At 33.9% G+C, this 22,893-nt stretch overlaps 1 protein-coding gene across 11 annotated transcripts in view; it reads right to left on the reverse strand.

The window, feature by feature from the left end:
* Positions 1-610: 610 nt before the first annotated feature.
* The window catches only part of LOC101254250 (uncharacterized), a 37,354-nt gene continuing 15,071 nt past the window's right edge, over positions 611-22,893 (reverse strand). For 2 of the 11 annotated variants that reach the window (XM_069293217.1, XM_069293216.1), the window contains 12 exons: positions 17,306-17,490; positions 16,759-16,981; positions 16,289-16,388; positions 14,478-15,095; positions 14,083-14,191; positions 6,903-7,497; positions 5,087-5,164; positions 2,113-2,276; positions 1,676-2,030; positions 1,435-1,547; positions 1,257-1,358; positions 611-774 (listed from right to left, as the gene is read on the reverse strand). In XM_069293217.1, the coding sequence (XP_069149318.1) occupies positions 1,259-1,358; positions 1,435-1,547; positions 1,676-2,030; positions 2,113-2,261 (717 nt within the window). In that variant the 5' untranslated portion in view covers positions 2,262-2,276; positions 5,087-5,164; positions 6,903-7,497; ... (3 more) ...; positions 16,759-16,981; positions 17,306-17,490 and the 3' untranslated portion in view covers positions 611-774; positions 1,257-1,258. Of the gene's footprint in view, positions 775-1,256; positions 1,359-1,434; positions 1,548-1,675; positions 2,031-2,112; positions 2,277-5,086; positions 5,165-6,902; positions 7,498-7,770; positions 7,895-14,082; positions 14,192-14,477; positions 15,096-16,288; positions 16,389-16,449; positions 16,502-16,758; positions 16,982-17,305; positions 18,186-22,893 lie in introns of those variants that run through there. The other 9 variants (XM_069293223.1, XM_069293222.1, XM_069293219.1 and 6 more) reach the window with 9 other exon arrangements.

Genomic DNA, 22,893 nt, shown 5'->3' on the forward strand with positions numbered 1-22,893 from the left:
TTAATTTGATTTTGCTTTAAGTTTTATTATAATTACCAACATTCGTGGACAATAATCTATATGAAACCATTCAAAATTCAAAGTTTCAAACTTGAAATATATTAGATGAAAATTATGGAAAGTACGAAAAATATTTACAAATTATATTTAAGTAAAAATTTTTATGTACAAAATAAATTTTAAATTATATGTATCATATTGAGTTTATTTGGTCTCGGGTTAATTTTTTTTAGTGAAAATCAAACCAACCCAAATATAGTCGAATTTTTTTTCAACATCAAAGCAAATCATGGTAGTCCTTTTCTTTTTCTCAATTTGACTTGCTTTGCGATTTTGTTCGATTTTGCAAAATTTTCTTTTAAAAATTATATGGTACATATTATTTTGAATTATAACGAAAACAAAGTAAGTATACTTTTATCTTGTGACTCAAGTCAAGTTAGCTAGATCTACGTATGGGGCGCCTAACCATACCCCCCCCCCCCCCGACCCTTTATCTTTTTTCTATTGATCACTAAAAAATAATTTGTTGCAAGACTTTTAAACAGACAGAAACATGGATTCAAGTTGAAATCATGTGATATAGTGAAGTCCGCACAAAAACAAAACGGAAGTTAATTATCAGATCTATATATAAATGATCATCAGTTTCAAAATCTAATATTAGTTAATATCCATTGGTCATGGATTAAACCAAAATAAAGAAGAGAAAAGAAGGGAAAGTTTTTTCTTTCTTTCAATCCAATATCATATCCATCACACATCACATCACATCTGTTCAAAGTCATAGAAAAAGTTAATTAAGACCAATAAACATATAGAACCACACTATTAAAAGGGACAAACTAGTTACAATTAGGTAGGAGTCATTTAAATTTTAAAATTTGGGTCGAAGTGAGATAATATTAATTAGGTTAAAATTATTTTCTCAATAGTTTCAAATATTTAACTTTTACAATGTAGTTCAACAATGACTTCTTTAGTCATTTAACAACTTCAATAATAATCCAAACAATTTTTCTAGTTGTCCAAACAACAACGAAAATGTTATTAGTTGAGTTCTTTTTACTAATATTAAAGATAAAAAAGTAGAGAAAAAATAATAGGATCCAGTTGTCCCTCTTTTATAATTGAAAACCTATAAAATATTTTTACCTCATTTTTCCTTCGAAATGATTAATATCTAGGCTAATTACTGCTAAATCAATTTGGAATTGCTAAAAAAAGAGTGGACACACATTAATAGTGTTACGTACCCTTAATATTTCTTGCTTCCGGTGGCATGATGATATTCTGATGGTAATAACTCACCTAATGTCTTGCCAAGTTTTGTTTCATAAGTGTTGACAAGTTCAAACCTAAAGACCAACAAATCAGGTGTATGATTACATACTAATCAATAAAAATAATCGAGGTATCGTCAACGTAACTTACCAAAAAGCCAAAGACTCAAATGGATGATAAATCTTGTAAGATTCTTGTATCTTCGCTTTGGTTTCCACACTAATTGATCCATTTTTACGCTTTCCCATATTAAATCCATGAAACTAAAATCATGACAAGTAAATATTAATATATACAAGAGGACTTAAGAAATACTATTACCTCCACTAGCAAATAATTAATGTATAATGTTAGTTATTTTTTATGATATGTAGAACAACAAGTTTGTTACCTCTTTCATATGACGCAACGTTTCAGTATCAATTGGAATATGATGATAGTGTCCAATACACATCATGATAGTATTAATGGTAAAAGGACCAGCACCATTTATTTTCAAGTTGGAGTAGAACCCTTCATCAACACCATCTAAATTAATTTTTTCATCAACAACTTGTTTAGCCAACTTAATCAAGTCCCTTGCTCTATATCCAAAACCTTTGTCTTTTAGCTCCTTCTCTCTAAAACTTGCTAATTCTCTCGGACTCGGGAAGTCTCCAATATTTTCTTTATTTCTTTTTGACATTCTGACTTTTTTCAATTGTATATCACAAAGAGCCTTTGCAAGATCCAAAGATGTCTTCCACCTGATTAATTTAATCTATATTTCTTAGTTTACTTCAAAGTTTGAGTTTTACAAATTGCTTGTATAATATATGATTAACTTACGGACAAAATCGAAGAAGAAGAGACTTGGCCACATCTTCAAATAAAGTTGGTGATCGAAACAACCGACCAAATCCTTTGGCCTCAGCATGTGGATGAAGCTTATGAAAATCTGTGACATCTTGTTCATCCTTATCTGAGAGTCTCAACATTCTCTTCACCTGAGACTATACATCATATATTATTATAAGTGGAAAAAAAAAGTTAAAGTTGAATTATAGTTATACCCCTACTATAAATTAAAATGTTATAAAACATTTAATTATTTAATTTAAATATTAAATTGTATCATTTTAATTAAAATTTTACATTTTCTTAGGTCAATTCCTAATTAAAATATCTAAATAATTTGATTAATGTTTTATTCTCTATCTATAATTACTGTGATTAAAATTAAATTATATTAGATAAAAAATCAACCCTCCCTCTCCCGTGTCTAAGATCATGATTATTGTATTAAATCTTCATATACAAATTCTTCAACTTTTCATCTTCTCTTTTTTGATAACAAGGAAAATCCGTAGTTGCTGCCCTTCAGGTGCGCACAGGGTAAAACCCACGCTCGTATGCAATAACACGCAAATCAATAAGAGAGGTAACCCGCACTAGGCAAGCCCGGTGCGACGAGTTCAATCTAGAAGTCAAGCCCCATACTTTCGTTGGCAAGAGGTTTCAAACTTGAGACATCCAACATTTACAAGCCCAAACTACTGGGTCACGGTCTTTTAATCTTCTCTTTTAATTATTAATTATACTCATTTATGAGTTAGGACTAGTGCTGACAGTTTAAGTCCACTTTTAACTGACCCACCCAAATAGCCCATGAAATATGGTGACTTTAAATATGGATAATATTTGGGCTCATACCCATATTTTACCCATTAAAATATGAGTATTTTACGGGTACAAGTCATATATGAATATTGCAAGTTTTTTTTTTAATTTTTAAAAAATTGCCTGTTGCCAAATTTTAGAAGCGATTTTTCAAAGCTTTCATATATGGGTCCCTATTAATATTTAAACCCCTCCCCCGAACCTCCCCAACCCCAATATATATTTAAAGTTTATTTTTAAAAAATATTTTGAACTTCAAAATTTCATTTTTTCACGCCTCCCCTCGACCCCTGCCTCCCCGCTTCCCCCCCTCCCCTGTACCAGCCCCCTCACCCCCCCCCCTCCCCCCCCCCCCCAAAAAAAAAATTTAAGTTTGTTTTGAAAAAATATATTCAACTTCAAAAATTTATTTTTATCATCCATACCATCCCCCCCCCCCCCCCCCCCCACCCAAAACCTTGAAGTTATTTTTAATTTTTTTTAATAATACAACAAAACTAAATGCAATATTTTCAACATATTTCATCTAAGAAAAGACTAAAATATTTTCTTCATATTGAATTTTTAATTAAAGTATTATTTATTCATAAAAATATGGGTAAACTATTATATTACGCAACTCATTTATTACCCAATCAATTTTTATCCATATCAAATATGGACGGGTTGAATGATTGTCCATTTTATGCTTACCCATTTTCAACCCGCCCATATTTGACCTAACCCGCTCATTTGCCACCACTAGTTATAACATTAATCATCTTTTCAGTCTCAAAATCAATTGTAGAGGTACAATTATTGTCTCCTTTTATAATTCTTAGGGTGTACGTGACCAAGTTGATTCGGATTTTTCAAATATCAAACCAAACCATTTGTGTCAAATTTTTGAATTTATAAACAACCAAACCAATAAAACTCAGATTTTTCAACTTCGAATTTTTTCAATAAAGTATTCATACAAACATATAATTTACTTGTATTTCAAATATTTCTTTAATCCTACCAAAATGCAACTATCTATAAGTTATTTCTCAAGAAAATAACAAAAAATATGATATGATTAATGACACTAAAATATCCAACAAAAAAATAATAATAAAATCCCATAAAACAAATATTTTAAATTAATAAGTCATAATGAAATTGATCATAATTTAAAGTACTAGATCATGATAAAATAAGTTAGTAAGTAGTAGTTCCATGAAGAAATATTAAAAGAAAGTAAAATTAAATCATGTATTTTAATTGTCTAAATCGATGTAAAACTAAAAAACAAATTTTCAATATTATTGTCATTCTTAGTGTTGAATTGCTTTTTCTTTTTGCATTTGTATTAATTTGATTTTACACCCCTAATAATTCCAATTAAATCTCTAACTCATGGAGGAATATCTTTTGCCCACCAATTGCTTCCTTTTGATAAGACCATTTTGACAATTTTCAAGTATAATTTTATTTTTTTTGTTTTTGTTTAAAAATAATAATATTATTTAAGATTTTAATAATGATATTTTGTATCCTACTTTCATTACTATCACTTTAGATGACTAATTTTTTTCAACTGGTGTGATGTTTTATGAATTCTTGAATTTATTTAGAATCTTGTATTTGTATAATTGTATTTTGCCAAATTGTCATATTGTTTTATTCTTGTGTTTGTTTCTATTCTAATCTTATTTTTTTATTTAAATTTTAATTTCTGAATTGACGAGTTAAATTTCTTCTATTATTTTCATCGTGCAGGATATCATTTTTTTCTAATTCATATTATATCATCTTACTTCCTATCATAATATACATTATTTTACTTCTTTTATCAATATGAATTTTAGAGACGTACAAAAAATTGATGGTTATTGATGGAGTAACCCATTCTTCCTATTGAGATTTTGTAACTTTAGTTAATGATTATTCATGCATGATTATGCTCGATGTCTTATTTGTTTACAATTTATATTTACTTTTCTTTTAATATTATATCATTTTTTATTTAGATTTCAATTTCTTAATTGATAAGCTAATTTTAAGAATTGAGATACTTTTAAATTGATATATGTTCAAATAGTTTACGTTATCTATAAAAATTCAAATGAAACACGCACGTATATAAAAACTAGTACATAAAAAATAAATCATCGGATACCTGAATGGCTCCCTCATCCTTAGAGGAAAGAATTATTGCACCATAAACTGTAATGACAAGATGATCCTCTCCCGGAGGCTGTGAAATGAAAGTGAGAGTCGATCTGATGGAATTATCTAATCGTAGAGGACGGGAAAATATTTTAGTAGATGGATCCCACTGGTTAGGAGCCATCATGAAAAAGCCGTGGTTGCACACGGCTTTTTCCAAATTAAATCTTGGAAACTTATCCAAGTTGATAGTGAATTTCTGGTCTGGTAGTGTTGATGTTTCCATTTATTTCTAAAATCAAAAGTATAGCCTACAATCTCTAAAAACTTAGTTTTGCATTTTGATAGATATTTTGTATTAAGCACAAAATAGTTTCTATACAATATAAATAGAAAAATTTGAGATTATGTCACTTTTTTTTTTAATAGAAGAATATGAAGAGACCCTAATAGTCTAGATTGACTATATTGCACAAGTCACATCACAATTTCTTTAACAAATATTTTGAAAAGTTATTTTTGGTTAAAGTTGACCATACAAAGACCATAAATTTTGAAAAAAATATTTAAATTAATTTTTTTAAAAATAATAATTTATACTATGATTTCTAAAAATTATTAAAATAAACATATTCCGTGTAGAAATAACGAGAGGAGAGAAATGTTTAATTGCTGGAATCATTACAAAGTTTTTAAAAAGAGCATTTCAGCAATTATTTGTATATATCACAAAGATAGTGAAATATTTAGATGCTCAAAGCAAAAACTCAATAGACTCTATGGACTTAAAAACAGAAGAAAGAATTGGTAAAAAAAAAAAAAAAGGAACTCATACGGAATAAAGATTCAACAACAAATAAAGAAAAAGAAAGAAAATAAGAAGCAAAATAGAAAATTCTCGTAAAGCTGTAATCTTATTCAATGCAAAAGAAAAAATAGTTCTAGAGAAGTGTAGCAGACTGTACTCGTTCTCATTCTCTGTGGGCAGAATATATATATATATATATATATATATATATATATATATATATCACAAAGATAGTGAAATATTTAGATGCTCAAAGCAAAAACTCAATAGACTCTATGGACTTAAAAACAGAAGAAAGAATTGGTAAAAAAAAAAAAAGGAACTCATATGGAATAAAGATTCAATAACAAATAAAGAAAAAGAAAGAAAATAAGAAGCAAAATAGAAAATTCTCGTAAAGCAGTAATCTTATTCAATGCAAAAGACAAAATAGTTCTATAGAAGTGTACTCGTTCTCATTCCCTGTGGGCAGAAGATATATATATATATACACACTAGATTCACCACTGCCTACAGGGGACACGGAGAAGACTATAGACCTACTCGCAGCTATTTCACCACTACACTTTTCTAATAGCTAAAGAACTTTCTTGAATGGTCTATTTTATAGTTAACGGCGTAGCTTGAACACTTTTCGTCAGAAAATTAAAAGAAAAATAATAATTTAAATGATTAAATAACACATTTAGAACATCTTTGAAAAACAATAAAAATTTTCAGAAATAGCTCCTTGCTATCTTTTGTTCCTCTAGTTCAGAAACTCCCTCCTCGTATAAAAGTTATTGGTAAGACAAATAAGTTGAGCATAGCAAAATATGAATCATAAAATTGCATAGACAGTGAAGTTCAAGGAATTTAATAACATGAGAAGCGTTAAAATCTGTATAAATGCCTTGAGATGCGCAAAATGTGTTGCCACAAGTTATATAATTGGTTGACAGCAATTAATTTTGAAAACAAACTAGAAAACAATCACATTAGTAGAAAAGAAAAATGAAAAGGATTATATATATACTACCTTTTTGGGGTCATCGGCGCCTGGAGTATTTGGTTGGCATAACTCTTCCTAGTACTCAAACTTTGAGAAACTAACTCGAATTGTTGGAGAGCTACTTGCAGTGGATTAGTCTGATTCCTGCTCAGAGTTGTTAACACTAGCCCTATGTATCAGATTCTTCCGGAAAAGAAATTGTAAATTGTTGATGATACAAACTGGAAGAAGAAATAGTAAGTTGTTAGTTCATGATTTGCTGATCGTCCTTGCCCCAAATTTTGTCACTTCAGTAGAACAACTCTTCCTCATGTGGGCAGAGTCATGCTCTTCTTTAAATTGTTCTTGTATTTCTCCCTAAGATACTTTTTTTTTTTTTGCAAATGAAGTGGTGTGGCTGATTTGTGAGCAAGAGATTGTTTAATGGAATCATAAAGTTGAACATAATCTAAACTAATTTTCCCTTTTTCAGTTTTCAACTTTATGAGTCCCTTTAAGATTATGATTTCATCCTCTTTGATCCAGGCACCAACTTTTTCTGAAGCAGCTTTGATTTTCTTAATCCTTTTTTCTGAACCAGCAGCAGCAGGAGGCATCAATTTTCCTCTCCTTATCTCACAATCTGCATACCAACAATCAACAATGCTGTTTGTAACTTATTTACCTACTACAAAAATACATAATCAATGGTTAAGATGTCTTCATCTTCTTCAACAAAATTTGAAGTAGAGACATACATACTATGGGGGATCTAGTTTCAGTCTGTAAAAGATCGGAATAAGATTGTCTCTGATGTTATAAGGATTATGGAAGGCAATTGAGGAGATTTTTATCCTAAAGAGGTGAAAGAGTTAGAGAAGAAAGACATAAAGGAGTTGAAGGCTTTGAGCATTACCAATAGTGTTTAGGGGGAAATTGCTGAAGAAACTCTTGCAACAGCAACATGCAAGTAGTTGGAAGATCCATATTCAAAGGAATCAGTGACAAACCGAATCTACCTGAAAAAGAAGTCCTACAATCTCCACATGAACAGAGGTACACCAATTATAAATCACCTTGATGAGTTTAATTCAATTTTAATGGACCTAAAAACACGTAAATATAAAAATTGGGAGCGAGTATCATGCCTAAATCGTGTTATGGTCTTTAGCATTGTATTTTGATACTTTGCTATATGGGAAAAACAAATATTTCACTAGATAATTTCAATAATGCACTAAATATTAAAGAGTTGATGAAGAGCTTTCCGGAGAGAAGAATTGAGGGCAAGGACTTAAAGAGTATGGGAAGAACATGAAAAAAAGAATTCAGTAGTATAAAGTTTAATTCCTGATTGAAATTTAGAGCAACGAAGCCAAGCTGTTACGAGTGTAGGGAAAAGGGTGACTGATCTTGGGCGTAGTCATATACCGAAGTGTCATATTTTAGTTATGTTTTAAGAGTCAATTACAATATATTCAAGGTATTTGAGTATAACTGTTGTGGGTAGGCTATGAGTTATTAGACATGTTTTAGGTCAAAATGCAGTAAGAATGGACCAAAAATAGCAAAAGAAGCAAAAACGGAGCAATATGGACAAAATGGCATGATTTGGCAGTGAAAACGAAAGGTTCGTGGAGTGGCGTGCGCACTATGAGATAAGCCTTGCACCAGGACTGTGACCATACATAAGGATGAAAATCTAGGCAGCCCGCACGATAGCTGGTGTGTCGCAAACCCCAGAGGGTTCATTGGAGGTCACATCGCAGAGCCACGCCTAGGCATTAGGGTGACGTAGTGGTATTTTTGAAATATATTAGTTTCAAACTTTGGGTCTATAGAATAGGAATAGTAATTGGAATAAAAATAGTAAATAGTATCCTACTTGGTAAAGAATTGTATTGTCGTGTCTATAAATAGGGTCTTTGTAATAAATAATAAGGTAGATACACATTCCAATAATACATTTCTCCTATATTTCTCACATGGCATCAAAGCTTCTCCGATCTAGGTAGAGAATCAAAGAGCTTCCGCTACGAGTGAGCGGCTATGACCCATATATGTCGCCCGTCTGGCCACTGATTATGTTAATAAAATTAATGCTAAGGACATATGAATGAACCTCATATTTAGGGGAAGAGAACACAATCAGACAAGTCACCATACATTAACTTTTGGCTTTCTAAGATTGTTTTGTGTCAACCCATATCCGTCAGTGTTACCGTGTCATCTTTCCGATGTCTATTTTCTCATATCTAATTTATATAGTACCGTTCCATCATTCCAGCAACTACTTTATAATATCTATTTTGTGTAGCACCATGTCATTCTTCAGATAACTACTTTCTCATAACAAATTTGTGTAGCATTATGCCATGTTACTAGTGACTACTTTCCCATATCAAATTTGTGTACCAACATGCATCTCTATGGACTACTTCTCATATTTAACTTGTGTAGTACTTTTTTTCAAACTACTATCTTATATCTGAGTTTCATAACACTATCTGTATCTTTGGTGACTCCTCAGATTTGATTTGCATAGTTCCCTACGTCTTTATGTTAACTCTTCAAATCTGATTAGTGTAGGGTCGTGTCATCATTCCAATTCTTCACATATAATTTCTCTTTTTCAATAGTTACGTGCAGCCAATCCGAACCTACCCATATAATTCTCTTTCCTAGTAGGTCGGGCCATCATTCTGACCCTACCAATATAATTCTTTTTTAGTAGGCTTGTGTCATCAATCCAACCCTACCTATATTATTTTCTTTCCCAGTAGGAATGTGCCATTATTCCGAACCAACTCATATAAATTTTATTTCCCATATTTGGACTACTTCGAGATCAAATCTTAAAGTGGCATACTCAGATATTTGGGTTGAATACTTGAATTACAGATATATTTTCTCTCCCGTGGCTAAAATAGCAGGTCCTTCTTTTTCTATCTATGATGATTTTGGGAAGAAGTCTATATGGAGCAAGCGCCTAATTTAATTGCTTATGAGGAATCCGATAGCCGTATGTTGATTTGTAGTCACTCTATGGTCTAAAACAATCTTCTTAAGCTTGATTTGGAAAGTGCAACATTATAATTTTATCACTCTGTGTTTCATCGACATTATGTATCAAATTCAACATTTCATGAGAAGACCAGGTACATTGAAATTAACTAGCATTATGCATCAAATCCAACATTTCATGAGAATACTAAGCCATTGAGATTGGCTATCAATTATGTGAGGTCAAGTTGAAGATATTGCACCAAGCCCCTCATGGGTCCTCGTATTAATTCCATTTGTAACAAGCTAGGTACATATGACTTGTATGCACTAGCTTGATGGGGAGTGTTACAATAGGAATAGGTATACACAATCCTACATAGAATAGGAATATAAATAGGAATAGGAGTAGTAATAGGAATCGGAATAGTAAATAGTATCCTACTTGGTAATGATTAGATTATAGTTTCTATAAATAGTCTTCGTGTAATAATATAGATACACAATTCAATAATATTTTTATCATGTATTTCTCACTGGGTCTATAAATAGATCTTTTCTAGGGTTTTAATTATCATGATATCATTAGGGATTAACATCAACTATTTTTGGCGAGTTATTACTAGCATTGTCTTGTAGAATCTTGCAATTCTTTCATCATTCTTCCTAAAATTGTGAATGGAATTATTTTAAGATCACTAATGATGTACTCTAAAATTGCAAGAACTGAGTTTTAATTCAAGGTTCATAATGTTTCTCTTTATCTTAGTGTTATTTAGTTAGACAATTCTCCTATTCTTTGCATAAAGTTATGAATAAATAATCTCCAATAACTAGGGTTCTGGGACCTATACAAGAACGAGGATAATGAATTTTTCATAATAAATCTTCTCATAAAGGTGTAGGTCATTGTGCATTAATGAAATTATTAAAATAATGAGTTTGGTGTGTTCCTCCAATGAAGAAAATTTTGTTCTCTTTCGACTTCGGTGATCGAGGGTATAAGTTTCACTCAAGTAATGAGCCACTTTAAGTGTAAAGGGCCCATGGTACTTACGAAGGGTAAATTGCATCCTATATTATATTATCTTCAAGCTAGAGTTGTTGATAAATTGTACCTTCTGAAAAGAGTGATCAGAATCAGTCTCAATTGTGACACTAGCGATTTGGTCATACAAGTGACAAACAATTGTCTTTGTTGAGCAAGTAGAATTTTGTTGGATTTTTGTGAGCATTATGTGTTTTGGTAGCAAACAATAGTGAAGTTGAAAAAGAAGGCAGAGCACAAGACCAAAAACAAATTTAGATTATATACATTGAGACTTGGGAGCTCCAGACATAGTTCCCTCAAAGAGTATTGCCAAATATTATGACTTTGATTGACGAATATTAATATACAAGTTTGTATTTTTGTTCTCCCTTTATGTCTTATTTCTTTAAATTCCACACTTTATTTGCATTTCGCACTTAAAGCAACAATAAACATAAAGATTTTTTTGTTCTTTTTGCTTTTGACAATACTGGATGAAGACTGAAAGAAAAGTCAAGTGTCTTCGGACAGACAATGGGTTTAAATTTGCAACTCATCAATGATTGATGCAGCAGAGAGGGCATAGTGAGACACCAATTTTGATGGAACAGAACTAAAAAATGTTGTTGCAGAACTTATGTACATAAAATTTAGTGACAAGGCACAAAGCATGATTTCACACTCATATGTTAGCAAGAACTTTTTGGCTGAAGCAATCAATAAAGTTTGTCATTCGATCAACAGATTTCCATCCATAGCTATTGAATTCAAAACCCTTTCTGAGATATGATCCAATTGGCCAGCTGATTATTCAAATTTGAGGATATTTGATTGTCCTACTTATGCTCATGTAAAGGATGGCAAACTTAGCCAAGGGCGTCCATATTTCTAGGGTATGCAACTAGAGTGAAAAGTCACAAGTTGTAGTGCGCAGATTAGAAGGCTACAGTGTTAATTATTAGTAGGAATATGACACTCAATGAATCTGCCTCACTGACTGTCAACAGAGAGGGTAATACCAAAAACAGATCACTGACCGCATAGGGCTAGAAATTGAATCTCCACTAGCACAGCCCAGTGTTCAGAAGTGAAGGAGGTGAAAAACCTTAATCAAGATAATGTTGATTCACCTATGCAACAACAATCATATAACATTACAACAGGCGAAGAGAAGAGGAGAGTGATCAACCGACCAAAGAGGTGTGCAAACGTAGTTTGATGGGAATCTTCCTGGATATGCAAATCTTGTAGAATTTGCATTGTCAGTTGCAGAGACAATTGATGAGCTTGAGCCTAATAGTGTTAAAGAAGTTATTTTTAGTTTTGAAGTTGATTAGTGGGTTGGTGTTATTCTCTTCATCAAGCATGGAAACTTGGTTCATTGCCAAAGGAACAAAAGGTAATAGGCTGCAAAGGGGTAGTTGATGTGAAGAAACTGTCTACACATGATATTTTGGAGGATATGATGACAAAGGTAGTCTCGGTAAACAAGTTTACGCATTGCCTAGATTTGATTGGTGTGTGCAGTACTCAGTAGATCCCGTTTTAGGGTTCAGAGCAAGGCAAAGAGACATTCATGTAGATGAAGAGAATTCAAGCCAAGGGTAATATTTCTTAATTCTGCCTTGAAGTTTTCCCTTGTATGATTAGGAAACTCATTGTCCTAATAGATTTGAGAAACTAAAATAAATTGTCCTTTTAGAATTGGAAGAACCTTTCTTTTATAGGTTTGGACTATTTGAGGTCTCTATATAAGAGTTGTAGTTGGGGATCAATTAGCGCTTTACACTTCTTCTCTTTAATAGTGGAAAACTCTCTGCTTCTATTTGGAGGATTAGGCATAGTCAAACTTCGTTAAATTCTCATGTTTTTTTCATTCTCTATTAGCTTTGTGTGTGATTGTGTGCTAGTTGATCCACAATCTTTCGGCAGTATCAATGCTAGCCACAGACACCAAATCCAATGGTTAGTACCATCACTTTTGTGACCCCTACTGAAGAAGTTATGCCAAACTACATCACATAGTTTCATGCAGATGGACCTGATCATGCAAAATCAGAAAGGCTAGATGTTCAAAGGTTAAAGAGTCCCTACGGATTTTTACCCCTATTTAGGGACAACTTGTTCATTTCTTTTCCCTTTAGCAAATAAGTATGAAATTACCAGAAAAATGAATGTTCTGTGAAGGTTACTTTAGTATCATTCTTTCAAATGAAGGAATGAATCCAAGTTGGGAACGAGTTCCTAAAGGTTCATTCGACAATAAATTAACAAAATTGAAGTTAAAGCGTAGATAGAAGGCATAATACATTAACTAACAATCACACTTCACCTCAGTTGGCAAGTAAGCACTCCCACTTTGAGTAGGCACATCTAGACAACTCAACTCATCTCCAGTGTGTCAGTTGAACACTTCAACTTACAAAATTTTCATCTAGACACCCCTAATATTTATAGGTCATGTCACATTTGAGTGTCCACGAGACACAATGGAGTAGAGTTGGGAGCATTTAGTTATTAGTTGAGACCAAGTGGAGGTGTCTAGATGTGCACTCTCAAAGTTTAAGTGTTCATTTGTCAAGTTAGGCTAAGACGCTAAGTTTAGAAATAAGTTCTACAGAAACTACATTTTCTACCCTTTATGCTCCTGCTGAACACATATTCTTTGATACAATGTAAAGTTTATGAATAGGGCAAAACATCTTCTAGGGCACGTGGGTAACGAGGACCAAATCTTAATATAATTTGGACTAATCATGGACGGCAAAGTTAGGCTAACAATTAGGATTGATATCATTACTTTCTTCGGTGCCAGATGTTTGTTGAAATAGTCCTAATTAATTCAGCGCACTAACAACAAAATAATTGCTTATAACTCGACAAAGCGAACAGGAAGAGAGCAAGGCCCAAGAGACCACTTGAAAGGAAACGCCACATGTGAAAAGCTTGTTGATGCTCATGCACAACCCTATTTGGCACCAACGGCTATTTTTAGAACTGGAATCATGCACACAAATACACTACTTAATTTGAAAATAAAAGCCCCAAAAGATCATCAATGACTCTAACCCCTAAAAGTGCTTCAGATTCAGATCATTCCAAGCAATAACAAGTAAATATCAACATCAATAAAAGATCAATTTTCCCCTTACACAGGATGAAAACTAGATATTCTTAGCTAGATAGAAAGCTTACCAAATCCATGGCTGGCATTATAGGCATCTGAAACCAATTGTGCATGTTGTATCTTTGTGTCGAAATAGCTCCTTGCTATCTTTTGTTCCTCTAGTTCAGAAAGTCCCTCCTTATATAAAAGTTATTGGTAAGAGAAAAAAAAGTAGACGCACTAGGAAGGTACCAAGACAAATAAGTTGAGCATAGCAAAACATGAATTATAAAATTGCATAGACAGTGAAGTTCAAGGAATTTAATAACATGAGAAGCGTTAAAATCTGTATAAATGCCTTAAGATGCGCAAAATGCGTTGCCACAAGTTGAATAATTGGTTGACAGCAATTAATTTTGAAAACAAACTAGAAAACAATCACATTAGTAGAAAAGAAAAATGAAAAGGATTATATATATACTACCTTTTTGGGGGGTCATCGGCACCTGGAGTATTTGGTTGGCATAACTCTTCCTAGTACTCAAACTTTGAGAAACTAACTTGAATTGTTGAAGAGCTACTTGCATTTGATTAGACTGATTCCTGCTCATAGTTGTTAACGCTAGCCCTAGGTCTCCCACAAAAGTTGTATCAGATTCTTCCGGAAAAGAAATTGTAAGTTGTTGATGATCCAAACTGGAAGAAGACATTGTAAGTTGTTGGTTCATGATTTGCTGATAGTCCTTGTTTGTCACTCAAGTAGAACAACTCTTCTTCATGTGGGATGGTCGGAGTCCTGCTCTTCTTTAAATTGTCTTGTATTTCTCCCCAAGATACTTCATTTTTTTTTTGGCAAATGAAGTGGTGTGGCTGATTTGTGAGCAAGAGATTGTTTAATGGAATCATTAAGTTGAACATAATCTAAACTAATTTTCCCTTTTTCAGTTTTCAATTTACGAGTCCCTTTAGGATTGTGATCGTGATTTCATCCTCTTTGGTCCAGGACTAACTTTTTCTGAAGTAGCTTTGTTTTTCTAAATCATTTTTTCTGAACCAGTAGCAGCAGGCATCAATTTTCCTCTCCTTAGCATTATCTCACAATCTGCATACCAACAATCAACAATGCTGTTTGTAACTTATTGAGAAAGACATAAAATCATGATTAAAGTTGTCTCGGATTTTTATAAATGCATTTTAACTTTGCGATTATCGTATTACCCCACTAAATAATTTTTAACAGATATTATTATACCATTTTTTGATCAGTCCCAAATTTTAAGAAGCAAGTAAGTTCACACACCAATCATTACAAGACATGTGTTAATTTAATTAAAAATATAATTTTTTTTCATTTAAATTTTTCCTTTATCTTTTACTTTCTCTATTTCTCTCTTTTTTCTCTCTCTCTTACTTTTTGAATTTTAATTTTGATATTATATTAAATTTTATTTCATCTTCCACCTCTCACTTTCAGGTGATTCATCCTTTCATTTTTTTTTTCATCACCTCCCACTCCCTATGTGAAATTAAAACCCACTTCCATTTTTTTTCTTTTTTTTTCTTCTTGTTCTCCGGTCAAATTCTTTATAAAATTCACACTATTATTGAGACTTTATTGAATTTTTCATAACAAAATTAATTATTTTTTTAAAAAAAATTAAGATTTTGAAGGTATCATAAACCACTCATTTTCATATAAATTCAAAATTCAAAATTTTAATTTAAAAGAATCAAGTAATTTCTCGAAATTTGAAAAAACTTAACTGAAATTGGATAAAAAAATTATATGATACTTCCTAATCATCTTGAAATCTAATGAGTTTATCGAATTGTTCGAAATGTAAGAAAATATTTGCATAAAATTTTAACATTAAAGAGTGTAAAACTAAGAGTAATAAAAAAAAGAAAGGTGAATTTGTGGTAAAAATGATGACATTGAAAGTAAGAAGTTTCAATTAACGGAAATGACAATGAATTTTTGAAAACAAAGAAGAATGAAAGAGAAAACATAAAAAGGAAAAAAAGTTAAAATAATAAGAAAATATATTTTATGATAAAATACTTATAAAAATAAAATTATATTAGTTATTTTATGTTGCTCACTCTCTTTGAGAGAGTGTACACCACTCTCTATGTCAGATGCACGAAAAATGATATAAGTATATCTATTCAAAATTGTTTAGTGGTGTAATAGGACGGTCGCAAAGTTAAGGTGTTTCTTTAAAAATTCGGGACAACATCAGTGGTGACTTTTTGTCTTTTGTCTAACTTATTTACATACTACTAAATACATACCTTGGGGTGGTGAACAGGTTGTTGGAGTACCATCTTCCATCTTCAAACTAATCTGAGGTAGCAGACATCAATTTTCGTCTCCTTGGCATTATCTCACAATCTGCATATCAATGATCAACAATGTTGTTTGTAACTTATTTACATACTACTAAAATACATACCTTGGGGTTGTGAACAGGTTGTTGGAGTACCATCTTCCATATTCAAACTAATCTGAGGATTAATACGTTTCTTTTGCTTATTTGTAAGTAGTAAACTAAAGTAAAGTAATTAATAAAATATTTTAATGGAGAGGGAGAAGACGAAGAGTCATGCAACACAAATTTAAACACTTTAATCATTATTCTCATCATTTCCAATGCATAAATACTAGTATTCTAACCATATTTGTTATTATTGGGACAAAGAAAAGGATCATTCAGCAGCATGACGTTTGCACCATCTGTATCTGAATTATCAAATAGTATTACCTGTTATCCTAGAGAAGCTATTTTCCCATCGCTTTTCCCTTCATCATCACCTCAACGGTCGATCGATCCGATAATGTATGTATCTGTGATGATGTGTCACTCTCATTGATATCCTTAGAATTAACAACTGCGCTCCGATTTTCCATCTCCAATTGAGATTGTATACTGAGTCTTAATATTTTTCTTAGTTTTCGATCTTCCTTTTCTTTTTTTTCTTTCTCGCCTGAGAATGACACATTTCACTTACTGATTTAGGACTTGAGTATGAAGGTTTGCATATTCATAGCGCAAGGGGAAACCAGTTACACAAGAAACTAAATGTAAAAACTAAAGAAGTCATCCGTAAATTCAGCAGTAAACAGAAGAAGATAAAATAGTAATACAAAAATCGTAGTACACTATTAAAAAAACATAATATGCCATGAAGAATTCCTACCGGCAGATTTTCCTTAAATTGACTTATCCTAGTACACTTGCAAGTCATGTAATACTGTCGAAGAGGAAAACTTGAAAAGGAAACAAAAGAAAATGATAAAAAAAAGCTTACTTTCCGGTGATTGATTTCAACATCCAATTGTAGCCAGTGGACAATTGCCCTCGTTCATAGGCTTTGGTGTATCTTCCCGGAGTACGCAGTCAGTTACTGTAACACCCCGTAGCAAAAATAGACCAAAAATCATTTTTTTCAGAAAAATCTGCAGGTGCAACCAACGGTGGCGTCGACGGTCCGTCCTGCACAACCGTTGATGGGATCAGAAACTCCCAAAAATTCAGCCGGAAAAAGTTGGCTAAGTCTTGATCGACGGACGGATCGACGGTTCGTAGGTCAGAGACGGTCCGTAGTCCATGACCGTTGATCGAGACCCTTATTAACCCACTCTCTGACAAGAGCTACGGATGACCAGCACGGTCCGTAGGCCTAACCGTAGGGGGAAAATTTGCAGAAAGTTAAAGGGAAATACACTTAGGTCAACTTTAAATGGTCATAACTCTTAGTACAAAATGAATTAGGTGTCACATGACCTACCCACAGATACATAGTTGAATTATCTTTCCATAGCCATCAACCTTGCTAAAATCAGACCTCCGAGTAAAAAATTATGCCCATTTTAGTAAAGGACTATCGAACATACCCAGTCGACGGACCCAATGATGGGGCGTCGGTTAGATGATGGACCGTCAGTCCTAGGCGTGGTTTGGTCTGACAACAACTTTTTAAGGGGTCTTTTTGACCTTTTCCACTTCGTTTAAACCCTAACTTAAGTCGTTTTGACCCTAAATCATCATATTTTAGTCAGTTTAAGCCTAGAAACATAATTAAAACATATCTAAGTCATATCATTAAATCAAAAGTTAGAAAATTAGAAGCAAGAAAGGAGAAAAAGCTCAAGAACCCTAGCTCAAGAACGAAGCAAGTTTCCAGCAATTCCAGCCCCAAAATTAAGTGTTTCTCCATGAATTACATCACCAGGTATGTGGGATTTCACTACTGGGTTCCTTTCACCCATTGGGTCCCTAGTTTTCAGTCAGATTCTTGATTCCATTATCATGATTAAGCCTAGGGTTTCTAGAACTTTGATAGAACTTCATGAACCTATTAAATACATGTTCCAAATCAGATTATCATGTTAATACTCAGATTATCACATGTATTTCAGAATCCTAGCTTTGTATTTCTTTAGTTCTTGAATTAACATGCTAGGTCAGATATTTCAGACACTTCAAATTTACATGTCTCAGTTATAAATGCATAATTACCATATCAATTGTTGCATTCTCAGTTTGCATGTTTAGTTTTGAGCTATTCAGTATTTACAGAAACTCAGACATAATCAGTAAATTTTCAGAATTCATGAGAGTAGCATAATACTGAGTTGTACTAGGGTTTAGCGTACTCAATAGTCCCAAAACTACTAGCCAAGTAGGTTGTAAGTCTCCTCTGTAAGCAACAGTTTAGTGATCACGCCAGCATGCCTTTATACCTTTGGACGGGTATATAAGATCCTCTCGATGGGGCGTATACATCGGACTCCACATTTAGCTCATGTGATTTTATTATCGGTTATTAGTAGCTCCCACAGTTTAGTCAGACTCTCTGCATTGACCATTTATCAATATATTCAGTATTTAGTTTCAGCATGTTATAAATTGGTCATTGCATCCAGTCAGTTCAGAATTCAGTTTATCATGTCAGATTATTATATTTGCTTTTATGCTTGTTCAGTTATGTTTTATTTCATCTTTACTCTATCATACATGCTCAGTATCTTTCAAGTACTGACGCATACGTGCACTATATCTTCTCGTGATGTAGATTCATGTTCTCAGCATCCAGATCACGTATAGATCGATTTTCGACCTCCAGTTCAACAGATTCAGTGGTGAGTCCTCAATCTCCGAGGACAACAGTCATAAGTTTCATTTCAGTCTTTAGTCATTTACTTTCAGTTTTTGCTTGATTTAGCTGGGGCTTGTCCCATAATTTCTAATCCACTTTAGAGGCTTATTTCAGACATAGTTAAATTCAGCTTAGTATTGAGTTAATACTTCCTTTGTATTAAACTCATTGTTTTCAAATATCTAAGTTATAGAACATGGGTATTCCCCATCTTTTCAGATTTAATTATGATTTAGCTTCCGCATCAGTTTATTATCTTTAGTATGCTCATGATCATGTCAGCAAGGTTAGCTTGGGATCACTTGTGCTCCTAGGTTCTGTGTCAGCGTCTCGAGGGTAGCTCGGGGCATGACAAAACTTGGTATCGGAGCACTAGGTTCAAGAGTCCTAGGATGTCTGAAAAGCCACACTAAGTAGAGTCATTTTCATGGGTGTGAAGTGCACCACATCTAATGAGAGGGAGGCTAGAAAATGTTTTCATGAAAACTTCACTTTTTGTTACTCGTATCGTGTGTAAGGTATGATCTAATTTCATTCTAACTCAACGTTGAGCGCTTAAGATCATGCCTTCTCGTAAATCTTAGGCATGGAATGCTAATGCACACAATGCTAACGCAGTTCCTTTAGTACTAGATAAGGAAGTTTAAATGCAGAGGTTTAGAGGGACAATTCAGCTTTTGGCTTAGAGTATGACCAACCAGAACAATGCAGAGTTTGTGATTTTGTTAGGATGAATCTGCCTAACTTTTTAAGGTTGCAAGTTGGTAAGAACCCACAGAATTTCATTAATAAGGTCAAGAAAATATTTGGTGTGATGTCAGTAACTCGTAGTGATAGGTGAGATTGGCATCCTACAAACTCAAGGATGTGACTCACATATGGTTCACTCAGTGGAAAGACAACAGACATGACTTTGTCTTTTGTAACTCAGTTTAGCAGTCCAATTCAGTGTTAGTCCAGAAACTCCCTCAGAACCATTCTCAGTCTCTACTCCAGTCGGTGACCCAGTTATAGCTAGATGGGTATATAGAAATTGCCCTGTCACAGTCTCTCAGAAAGTCACCTCAGCAGATCTAGTAGAGTTAGAAATGGTAGACTTCGATGTCATTCTAGGCATGGATTGGTTACATTCATGTTATGCCTCAGTCGATTGTAGAACTAGGATTGTTCGTTTTCCATTTCCAGACGAACCAATCTTAGAATGAAAGGGTAGTAGCTTAACGCCTATGGGTCAATTTATTTCTTACCTTAAGGCTAGAAAGATGATATCTAAGGGTTATCTCTATCATCTAGTTCGGGTTAAGGATTCTAGCCTTGAAACCCCAACTCTTGAGTCAGTTCCAGTAGTTTGTGTGTTTTCAGAAGTGTTTCCAGAAGATCTTCCCGGAGTCCCTCCCAAAAGGAAAATCGACTTTGGAATTGATCTCCTTCCAGATACCCAGCCTATTTCTATTCCTCCTTACAGAATGGCTCCAACAGAGCTTAAGGAATTCAAAGAGCAGTTGAAAGACCTTCTAGATAAAGGTTTCATCAAACCTAGTATTTCACCATGGGGTGCACCAGTGTTGTTCGTAAGGAAGAAAGATGGTTCCCTCAGAATGTGCAAGGTCACAATCAATAATAAGTATCACATCCCCAGGATTGATGACTTGTTTGACCAACTTCAGGGTGCTAGCCATTTCTCAAAGATAGACCTCAGATTGGGTTATCATCAGCTTAGAGTCAAAGATATTGACATTCCAAAAACAGCCTTCAAAACTCAGTATGGTCATTATGAATTCGTAGTTATGTCGTTTGGACTAACTAATGCTCCTACAACTTTCATGGATTTGAGGAACAGAGTTTTCAAACAATACTTGAACATGTTCGTTATCGTCTTTATTGATGATATCCTCATTTACTCTAGGAGTGAGGAAGAACATGCAAGTCATTTGAGAGTTGTTCTGCAAACTCTCAAGGATCTCCAATTATTTGCTAAGTTTAGTAAATGTGAATTCTGATTGCAATCCGTTGCTTTTCTTGGTCACATTGTATCTAGTGAAGGGATCCGAGTGGATTCGCTGAAGATAGATGCAGTGGAACAGTGGCCCAGACCTACCTTTGCTACAAATATCAGAAGTTTCTTAGGTCAAGCAGGTTATTACAGAAGATTTGTGGAAGAATTTTCATCCATAGCCTCATCATTGACTAGGTTGACTCAGAAGATGGTCAAGTTCCAATGGTCAAATGATTGTGAGAAAAGATTCGCAGTATTGAAAACTAGATTGACTACAGCTCCTATCTTGACTCTACCAGAGGGTTCAGATGTTTATGTTATCTATTGTGATGCATCCAGAGTTGGCCTAGGTTGTGTGTTGATTCAGCGAGGTAAGGTGATAGCTTATGCCTCTAGGCAGCTTAAGGCGCATGAGAAGAACTATCAAACTCATGACCTCGAGCTTGCAGCAGTAGTTTTTGCACTCAAAATATGGAGACACTACTTGTATAGTGTCCATGTAGATGTGTTCACCGATCATAAGAGCCTTCAATATGTGTTCACCCAGAATGAGTTGAATCTTCGCCAGAGGAGATGACTTGAGTTCCTAAAGGATTATGATATGAGTGTGCATTATCATCCGGGTAAGGCTAATGTAGTAGTAGATGCTCTTAGTAGATTATCTATGGGTAGTGTAGCCCATGTTGAGGACGAAAGGAAGAAGCTAGTGAAAGATGTTCACAGACTTGCTCGCTTGGGAGTTCTCCTTATGAGCATATCTGACAATGGTGTAACAGTTCGGAATGAGGCAGAATCGTCTTTGGTAGTGGAGGTTAAGGAAAAGCAAGATAGTGATCCAATTGCTTGAACTTAAGGGCCAATCCATAATCAAAGAGTGGAGGTTTTCTCCCAAAGGGGAGATGGTGTACTTCGCTACCAGGGTAGATTGTGTGTTCCTGATGTGGGCGAGTTAAGAAAACACATATTCTTGCAGAAGCCCATAACTCTAGGTATTCTATTCATCCAGGTTCCACTAATATGTACCGCGATCTGCGGGAAGTCTATTGGTGGAATGGCATGAAGAGGGATATAGCAGACTTTGTGAGTAAGTGCCCCAATTGCCAGCAAGTCAAGGTAGAACATCAGAAACTAGGGGGTATGACTCAAGAGATCGATATTCTTACTTGGAAGTGGGATGTGATCAATATTGACTTCATCATAGGATTACCGCGTACTCGCAAACAACATGACTCCATTTGGGTGATAGTTGATAGGATGACTAAGTCTTCTCGCTTCTTGGCGGTCAAGACTACATATTCGGCAGAAGACTACGCGAGGCTTTACATTAATGAGATTGTGAGGTTGTATGGGGTTCCTTTGTTTATCATCTCAGATAGAGGTCCTCAGTTCATCTCTCATTTCTGGAAGTCATTTCAGAAAGGTCTTGGTACTCAAGTTAACCGTAGTACAACATTTCATCCACAGATGGATGGGCAGACAGAGCGTACCATTCAGACCTTAGAGGATATGTTAAGAGCTTGTGCGATCGATTTCAAGGGTAGTCGGGATGATCACCTTCCTCTTATTGAGTTTGCGTACAACAATAGCTACCATTCCAGCATTCAGATGGCCCCTTATGAGGCTTTATATAGGCGTAGATGTAGATCACATGTTGGTTGGTTTGAAGTAGGTGAAGTAGCTTTGATAGGGCCAGATTCAGTCCTTTATGCTATGGAGAAAGTGCAACTCATTAGAGATAGAC

Source organism: Solanum lycopersicum, chromosome 2, assembly GCF_036512215.1.
Source record: "Solanum lycopersicum chromosome 2, SLM_r2.1".
In the NCBI taxonomy this organism is placed as follows: domain Eukaryota; kingdom Viridiplantae; phylum Streptophyta; class Magnoliopsida; order Solanales; family Solanaceae; genus Solanum; species Solanum lycopersicum.